A 9,793-nucleotide genomic window follows, 5' to 3' on the forward strand; every position below is an offset into this window, starting at 1 on the left:
AAAAAAGCTTTCATTCAATTGGTTTTATAGTGGATTTGGATACAGATCTCTTTAAAAAGGCAATGTGAAAACGAATAGTACCATCCAGTTTACTCACACACAATGAATGCAATTTTCTAATTTTGAAATTTGGCAAAATAGCATTTAAATGACAATGGTATCCAACCATGAGAAATCCAAACATTTTGCACATCCGTAACAGTGTTTAAGTGCAGACAATTGGAAATTATGCAAAGAGAAACGCCATGATTTATTTTTATTGAAACGATTTCATACCTGGTCCAGCAGCAGAGTCATCCTTGACAATGCTCTCTTCAGTTGTCTTCATATTAACGGTGCAAGTAGATACCGAACTGAGACTGGAAGTTCGAGAATGACTTTTTGGTGTGGAAGGTTTTGCTGTCTCTCGTTTGTTGTCCACCCTTCCATTTAATGATTTTTCCGAACTATTTAGGAAATCAAAAAGTTGGTCATCATTTGGTTCAATCTTTTTTGGTCTTACAAATTGCGTTGAGGGTCTGCTTAGAGAAGAGCTTGCAGGCGCACCGGCTGTAGCTTCAAAGGTCCGTGGTGACGAGGATACATTAGAAGCTCCAGCAAGGAGGATGGCCTTTTGTCTCTTAATGTTACCAGCAGCAGAGGAAACATAACCAATATTAGTGTGGACTTGTTGGTCAGATTTACTGCTCAGCTGATTCAGGGCAGAATATTGGCTGGAAGAACCGGCTTCAGCGCTGACAGTGTTTGTTGCAGTTACATTTTCAATGGGTGTAGTTAGTAGTGCTGCTGCTGCGCCCTGGTCCACTTTATTCAAGAAGTCTTCCGCCTTCCCTGCAAGCTCAACCAACCATGACATCCTGAACTGCTGTCAGAGCTGAAGGAAGTATTACAACATGACCTATTCACAAAAGAGCAAAAAGCATATTTTCAATCCAATTACCTAGAATGCATATGCAATAAATGGTAAATGGAAACAAAGAAAATCAATTTATTGATCAACCTGGTCCCAAAAAGTGCAGAACATTACATGCTCGGAGATGCAGGGCGTTCTGGGTGCCCTAGTGCATGAATTGCAAAAGGTTAGTATGCAGGTTCAACAAGTAATTAGGAAAGCAAATACAATGTTATCGTTTACTGTGAGGGAAATTGAATACAAAGGTAGGGAGGTTATGGTTCAGTTATTCAGGACATTGATGAGACCACATCTGGAGTACAGTGTACAGTATTGGTCTCCTTATTTAAGGAAGGATGTAAATGCATTGGAAGCAGTTCAGAGAAGGTTTACTAGACTAATACCTGGAATGGGCAGGTTGTCTCATAAGGAAAAGCTGGACAGGCTAGACTTGTATCCGCTGGAGTTTAGGAGAATAAGAGGCGACTAAGATTCTGAGAGATCTTGAGAGGGTAGATGTGGAAAAAATGTTCTCTTGTGGGAGAATCTAGAACTAGGGGTTACTGTTCAAAAATCAGGGGTCACCCATTTCAGACAGAGATGAGGAGAAATGTTTTCTCTGACGGTCATGAGCCTTTGGAACTCTATTCCTCAAAAGGCAGTGGAAGCAGAGTCTTTGACTATTTTTAAGGCAGAGGTAGAAAGATTCTTGATAACCTTTTACCCCCTTGCTTATCGGGGGTAGGCAGGGATGTGAAGTTGAGATTACAATCAGATCAACCATGACCTTATTGAATGGTGGAGCAGGCTCGAGGGGCCGAGTGGCCTACTCCTGCTCCTAATTCATATGTATGTTCGTATACCAACATCTGTTACTGCTATAAAAACTGCTGCTGAATGGTGAGCAGTATGCTAACGCTTACAGGACTAAATCAGTACTAAATAAAGCTAAATTACAGAATACAAACTACACAATGATAGTGGCATTAATGGGATTAGTCTCATGAGGCAGAGGGGGAAGATTAATCGGACCCATTCAGCAGAATGAAGAAGCATGTTACATTGCACCAGTGAATTCTGCTGGGCAATGCCGAAAAAAACGATACGCACAAAGCATTATTTATACCTTTCTTTCACCAATGTCACATGACACAAACATTGCAAAGCACTTCACACAGGTTATTATTTTTGGAGACATTTTGCAGTAGAAATGTCCTACACACAATGAGATTAATCATTAGCCAATCTGTTTCTGTTGGTGCTAAAACTTGCGGAATGGATGTTGACCAGAACAATAGAGTGCCACGGAATCTTTACCACCCACCCGAATGGATAGATGAACCTCAGTTTCATGTCACTTGAAGAGTGGTATCACAATAATGCAGGCAAGAAAGAACATGACCTCTATTTGAGCCAATAGCCTTCGGACCCAGACCATTAAGTCATCTGGACCAGATCCAACAGCACATTTTATACAGGGGATCTGAAAACAATGAACCATAAAAATAGTGCAGCAACTAAAATAATGCAGTAAAGAAAAGGAAATCAGTCATCTGGGAACAGAATGTTGCAATAAAATCAAAATATAAATGAAGAATATTCAGAATCTAAATGTTAGGACCGAGGTGGGAGGAGTGCACTGTTAATTCAGTCCCACTTCACAGGAGAAGTGGGACTGAATTAACAGTGCACTCCTCCCAAGGCCACAACATATTCTTGACATTTTTCCACTTGTTGAAACAAACAGTCAATAAGATACGCTATTTGCCCCAGAATAGAACACACTAAACAGGTTGCTTTACAGATTATAAAATAAGTCCTAAATAGTAATGAAATAAAACAATATCACATAGATCAAATTTCTAGAAATCCAACATTAAATTTTAAAAAGTTCCCTTTACCTTAGTTCCTTCACACTCACATACACACATATATATTCCGGTTAACCAAAAGAAAAGTAAAAAAGGATTTTTAGATCAGAGCTCTATTACAGAGAAAAAAAAACATACTCAGGCAGATCACTTGCCCACCCCTAAAATAAAAGCAGATAAGACACGCTGCACCAAACTGGCAAACAGTCCAATCTCCAAGCACGTGTAGACAGGATCGTTAGATAAAAGGAAAAGCAACCAAGAGCAAAGAACCAAAAGTTGGTTCCAGAAAAAGGTGAAATTTTGAAAAAATAATTAGCATCAGCCAAATGAAATCTATCCAAATTCCTAATCCTTCAACTGATAAAATATGTATTCATACCAGGTTTTCAATTTTTTTAGCATGCTAAAGGTTAAGTGATGACAAAGACGACAAACAAAATGACAATGAGAGAAATATTAATCTTGTTTAACAAGATAAGGCTATCCTTACTGTAATCCACACACAACTTCAAAACCATTTGGCATTCCTGAATCCATGACAGTTGGAATAGAAAGTGCGTTGCATTTAAATGCTCATCGACTACAAAGCAGATGTTCCACCATCACAAGTTGCACCACTGCCTTAAACACCAGTTTTAAATCTACACCAGACAGCACCGAGAATGTGATTTGTTACTGATTACACATCACCTCATCTAACATCACAAGACTAACACTTTCTGGATGGTTGTGAGATACTACCCAGAAGGAGCAGCGCAGTGGTTAGCACCACAGCCTCACAGCTCCAGGGACCCTCGATTCTGGGTACTGCCTGTGCGGAGTTTGCAAGTTCTCCCTGTGACCGCGTGGGTTTTCGCTGGGTGCTCCGATTTCCTCCCACAGCCAAAGACTTGCAGGTTGATAGGTAAATTGGCCATTGTAAATTGCCCCTAGTGTAGGTAGGTGGTCGGGAATATGGGATTACTGCAGGGTTAGTATAAAATGGGTGGTTGTTGGCCGGCACAGACTCGGTGGGCCGAAGGGCCTGTTTCAGTGCTGTATCTCTAAATTAAAAAAAACAACAGCAGAAAACATGTGGTATGAAATGAGTCCACAAACACCAGGTTGGGCACCATTGGTCATTTGTTCACATGAAGGATTTACTCATCGTATGCAAATCACAACTACGTAGGCAGCCCTTTAGTATTGAAGCCTTATAATAGAAAATTTACAGACTTGCTGTACATTGGACAGTTGAATTTTTATTCATGGCGACCCCTGAATGCGGATGGTGACAGATTTAGTGATGGGAGTGCCATTGACTATGAAGGTGAGGCTCTCCTGGTGGAAATGGTTATCGCCTGGTACTTATATGGCATGAATGTTGCTTTGCCTGTACGCTACATGTGGGCATTGACTACCTTATTATGTGATCACCAGCAAAATTCTGACCTTATGCTAGCAGGAAAGTCACTGAAGAAGCATCAGCTGATAGACGGGCCTGCTGCCCTGCGGAATTCTTGCGGAGATGCCCAGGGGTGAAAATGATTGGCCTCTAACAGACGCAACCATGTTCCTTTGTACTGGCTACGACATATCCCACTAGAGAGTCTCCCACCCACAGATCCCCACAGTAATTTTACTGAGGCGCTTTGGCGCCTCACTTGGTCAAACAGCTAAGAGACTGACTGTATAGTGCCTTTAATGACAGCAGAAAACAGGTGAATGCAGAATTACTGCAGATCCTGCCACGTTTTATATTGCAGGTAGTTTATTTACAATAAAGATTTCCATACAGAGACTCATTGACGGTCTCTCCCGTGCCTGTAACTTGTTCTCCTCGACTATAAGCATCAAGAAAACCGTGGTCATGGCAAAAGGTGTTGCATCTCTGCCCCGATCACACTAAATAACACCCCACTGTAAGTTGTCAGCAAATTCTGCTACCTTGGGTCCATGGCGACAATCTGTCCTTCGATGCAGAGCTCGATACACGCATAGGGAAAGCAGCTACCGTCTTTGGCTGACTTGTGAAACGCGCATGGGATAACACCAAACTGAACCTTAGGACCAAGCTGATGGTTACAAGGCTGTGTTCTCGGCACCTTACTGTATGGCCGTGGAACACGGGCGACTTACAGCTATGAGGAAAAGAAGCTCTATAATTTCCAACTTTGCTGTCTGCAGCGCATTATGGGTATATCCTGACAGGACAAAATCACAAATGTGACAGTCCTCTCAAAGGCAGAGCTCCCAAGTGTGTTGGCACTAATCAAACAGAGGCAGCTTCAGTGGATTGGACACGTCCGCAGGATAGAAGACGGTCACATATCCAAGGACTTTCTGTTTGGTGAGGTAGCCGGGACCAGATGACCAGTGAAGGTCTGCTTCAAGGATGCTTGCAAGCATGACATAAAGGCTCTAAATGTCAACTATTGCACTTGGGAGTCACTAGCTGGCAAAAGAGGGAAGTAGCGACACATCCTGCAAACTGGTGTGCACTTCCACAGTGCCACAGAAATAGACAGCAACCTAGGGGCTAAAAATTGAGGAAATTAAGGAAATTCATATCAGCAGAGAAAATGTATTGGAGAAACTTAAGGGACTAAAATCTGACAAATCTCCAGGACCTGATGGCCTACATCCTAGCGTCCTAAAAGAGATAGCTGCAGATATCGTGGATGCAATAACTATGATTGTCCAAAATGCCTTAGATTCACGAATGGTCCCATCAGATTGGAAGCTGGCAAATGTTACAGCACTTTTCAAGAAAGGAGGGATGAGAGAAAACAGGGAACTACAGGCCAGTTAGTCCAGCATCAGTCGTTGGGAAAATTCTGGAATCTATTATTAAGGAAGTCTTAATGCACTTCGAAAAGCACAGTATGATTAGAACAAATCAACATGGTTGCAAGGGGGTGAAAAGTATCAGTGGTAGGTGGGAACATGGAGTTGAGGTTACAATCAGATCAGCCATGATCTTGTTGAATGGCGCAGCAGGCTCGAGGGGCCGAGTGGCCTACTCCTGCTCCTAATTCGTATGGTTTTACGAAAGGGAAATCATGTTTGACAAATTTATTAGAGTTTTTTGAGGATGTAACTGGTAGGGTAGATAAAAGGGGAACCAGTAGATGTGTATACTTGGATTTCCAAAAGGCATTCGACAAGGTGCCACACAAAAGATTAATTGGCAAGATAAGGGCTCATGGAGTTGGGGGCAATATATTAGCATGGATAGATGAATGGTTAACAGACGGAAAATGAGTGGGCATAAACAGGGCATTTTCAAGTTGGCATGCAGTCCATAGTGGAGTGCTGCAAGGATCAGTGCTGGGGCCTAAGCTATTTACAATCAATATTAATGATTTAGAAGAGACAGAGAGTAACGTATCTTGAGTTTGCTGATGATACAAAGATAGGTGGAAAGGTAAGCTGAGGGGAAGACACAAAGAGGCTGCAAAGAGATTAGACAGGATAAGTGAGTGGGCAACAAGATGGCAGATGGAGTATAATGTAGGGAAGTGTGAAGTTATGCACTTTGGTCGTTAGAATAGAAAAGCAGAATTTTTTTTTTTTAAAAGGTGTGCAACTTGTAAGTGTCGATGTTCAAAGAGACTTGGGTGTCTTGGGTGTGCTTGTACAAAGGGACGCAGAAAATTAACATGCCGGTGTAACAAGCAATTAGGAAGGCAAGTGGCATGTTGGCCTTTATTGCAAGGGAATTGGAGTACAGGAATAGGGAAGTATTGCTACAATTGTACAGGGTTTTGGTGAGAACACATCCAGAATACTGCATGCAGTTTTGGTCTCCACATTTAAGAAAGGATGCACTTGCATTGGAGGCAGTGCAGCAAAGGTTCACTAGATTGGTCCCTGGGATGAGGGGGTTGTCCTATGATGAGACACTAAGTAAATTGAGTCTATATTCTCTGGAGTTTAGAAGAATGAGAGGTGATCACATTCAAATATATAAGATTGTAAAGGGGTTGGATAGGGTAGACACAGATTATTTCCGCTGATTCGGGAATCTAAAACAGAGGGGCACAGTCTCAAGATCAGTGGCCGATCATTTAGGACTGAGATGAGGAGAAATTACTTCATGCAAAAGGTTGTGAATCTTTGAAACTCTACCCCAGAGTGGATGCTCCATCGTTGAATACTTTTAAGGCTGGGATAGATAGAGTTTTGGTCTCTCAGGGAACCAAGGTATGGCAAGTGGGCGGGAAAGTGGAGTTGAATCCTAAGATGAGCCATGATCGTTTTGAATGGCAGCACAGACTCGATTGGCCATATGGTCGACTCCTGCTCCTATTTCTCGTGTCGTGTACCACGATGAGCAGTTGCTACAGAAGCGTTGCAACAGGCGCCAACGTCAAAATCAACAATACTCAACGTCACTTGGCAAGTTCACATGCAGCAGTTGTGGCAGAACCTGCCTCTCAAGGATTGGCCTGCACAGTCATCAACAAACCAAGAGAAGACACCCCACTTAAATGGATTGTTTGCTGCATGTCCATCATCTTTCGCAGATGGAAAGATGCCAACCATTCCATAATGTAAACAAACCACCCTGAAACAGGTAGCCGACATGTCGAACAAGAGGGTTTTTTTCCCCACAGCCCTCGAAAGCTGCTGTCGTGTACAGTCAACTGGAATACTTTCTAAAATCGATTATGTACAACAAGAACGGGCTAATTCATATAAAATGCGGATTTTTCAGGGAAGGCCTAATCTCTCAATATAAATTAAATAACAGTTCAGGAAATTTCAAGCCAGTGGGCATGGTAAACAGTCACAGCTCCTCGCTGCCCACGAATCACAGCGAGCGCGGTGCTGTCACTGGAGCCCAATAACGAGTGGGATGTCGGAGAGTTAAAGAGAAGGCCTGACCCCAGGCCGATGCAGTAGTAACCAGCCCCCATACACACTTACCAGCTTTCCAATAGCCTCACCGCACTTGGAATGGACTCCCGGGGAGGGAGGTGGCGTGTCCGGCTGCCAGTCACAGCTGTCTCACCAGGATCCCGCTGGTTAAAGTCTCTCGGCCGCTCCGCCTCCACCTTGATGCAGACGTGGAGCAGAATGCGGAACTACTCAATGAGGACCCCAGTCACAGGGTGACTGCGCAACCTGCCTGACCGAAAAACGGGCGGCGTGATGACGTAATAGCGATGACGTACGCCTCACGTGCTTACGCATGGTCGCACTGTGGAGCATTGCAATGTCGCCGCAGGGTCCTAGTTGCCCCGAATGCACTTCCGGGGACCGTATCCCTCTATTCCCATCCTATTCATGTATTTGTCAAGATGCCTCTTAAACATCATTATCGTACCTGCTTCCACCACCTCCCCCGGCAGCAAGTTACAGGCACTCACCACCCTCTGTGTAAAGAACTTGCCTCGCACATCCCCTCTAAACTTTGCCCCTCTCACCTTAAACCTATGTCCCCTAGTAACTGACTCTTCCACCCTGGGAAAAAGCTTCTGACTATCCACTCTGTCCATGCCGCTCATAACTTTGTAAACCTCTATCATGTCGCCCCTCTACCTCCGTCGTTCCAGTGAAAACAATCCGAGTATATCCAACCTCTCCTCATAGCTAATGCCCTCCAGACCAGACAACATCCTGGTAAACCTCTTCTGTACCCTCTCCAAAGCCTCCACGTCCTTCTGGTAGTGTGGCGACCAGAATTGGACGCAATATTCTAAGTGTGGCCTCACTAAAGTTCTGTACAGCTGCAGCATGACTTGCCAATTTTTATACCCTATGCCCTGATCGATGGAGGCAAGCATGCCATATGCCTTCTTGACTACCTTATCCACCTGCGTTGCCACTTTCAGTGACCTGTGGACCTGTACGCCCAGATCTCTCTGCCTGTCAATACTCCTAAGGGTTCTGCCATTTACTGTATACTTCCCACCTGCATTAGATCTTCCAAAATGCATTACCTCACATTTGTCCGGATTAAACTCCATCTGCCATTTCTCCGCCCAAGTCTCCAAACGATCTATATCCTGCTGTATCCTCTGACAATCCTCATCACTATCCACAACTCCACCAACCTTTGTGTCGTCTGCAAACTTACTAATCAGACCAGCTACATTTTCCTCCAAATCATTTATATACACTACAAACAGCAAAGGTCCCAGCACTGATCCCTGCGGCACACCACTAGTCACATCCCTCCATTCAGAAAAGTACCCTTCCACTGCTACCCTCTGTCTTCTATGACAGAGCCAGTTCTGTATCCATCTTGCCAGCTCACCTCTGATCCTGTGTGACTTCACCTTTTGTACCAAACTACCATGAGGGACCTTGTCAAAGGTTTTACTGAAGTCCATATAAATAACATCCACCGCCCTTCCTTCATCAATCATCTTTGTCACTTCCTCAAAAAACTCAATCAAATTAGTGAGACACGACCTCCCCTTCACAAAACCATGCTGCTTCTCGCTAATAAGTTCGTTTGTTTCCAAATGGGAGTAAATCCTGTCCTGAAGAATCCTCTCTAATAATTTCCCTACCACTGATGTAAGGCTCACCGGCCTATAATTTCCTGGATTATCCTTGCTACCCTTCTTAAACAAAGGAACAACATTGGCTATTCTCCAGTCCTCTGGGACCTCACCTGTCACCAATGAGGATAAAAAGATTTCTGTCAAGGCCCCAGCAATTTCTTCCCTTGCCTCCCTTAGTATTCTGGGGTAGATCCCATCAGGCCCTGGGGACTTATCTACCTTAATGCTTTGCAAGACACCCAACATCTCCTCCTTTTTGATAATGAGATGACTGAGACTATCTACACTCCCTTCCCTAGGCTCATCATCCACCAAGTCCTTCTCTTTGATGAATACTGATGCAAAGTACTCATTTAGTACCTCACCCATTTCCTCTGGCTCCACACATAGATTCCCTTCTCTGTCCTTGAGTGGGCCAACCCTTTCCCTAGTTACCCTCTTGCTCTTTATATATGTATAGAAAGCCTTGGGATTATCCTTAATCCTGTTTGCCAAAGACTTTTCATAACCCCTTTTAGCCCTCCTGACTC

General features: G+C 43.7%; 1 protein-coding gene across 1 annotated transcript in view; it reads right to left on the reverse strand.

The window, feature by feature from the left end:
- Positions 1–7,856, reverse strand: part of golga5 (golgin A5) — a 40,319-nt gene extending 32,463 nt beyond the window's left edge. Inside the window, exons 1-2 of the mRNA XM_068038756.1 lie at positions 7,678–7,856; positions 277–898 (exon numbers count right to left, since the gene is read on the reverse strand). Coding sequence (XP_067894857.1) covers positions 277–856 — 580 coding nt within the window. The 5' untranslated portion in view covers positions 857–898; positions 7,678–7,856. The remainder of the gene's footprint in view (positions 1–276; positions 899–7,677) is intronic.
- Positions 7,857–9,793: the final 1,937 nt, after the last annotated feature.

This window comes from Heterodontus francisci, chromosome 9 (genome assembly GCF_036365525.1).
Source record: "Heterodontus francisci isolate sHetFra1 chromosome 9, sHetFra1.hap1, whole genome shotgun sequence".
Classification (NCBI taxonomy): domain Eukaryota; kingdom Metazoa; phylum Chordata; class Chondrichthyes; order Heterodontiformes; family Heterodontidae; genus Heterodontus; species Heterodontus francisci.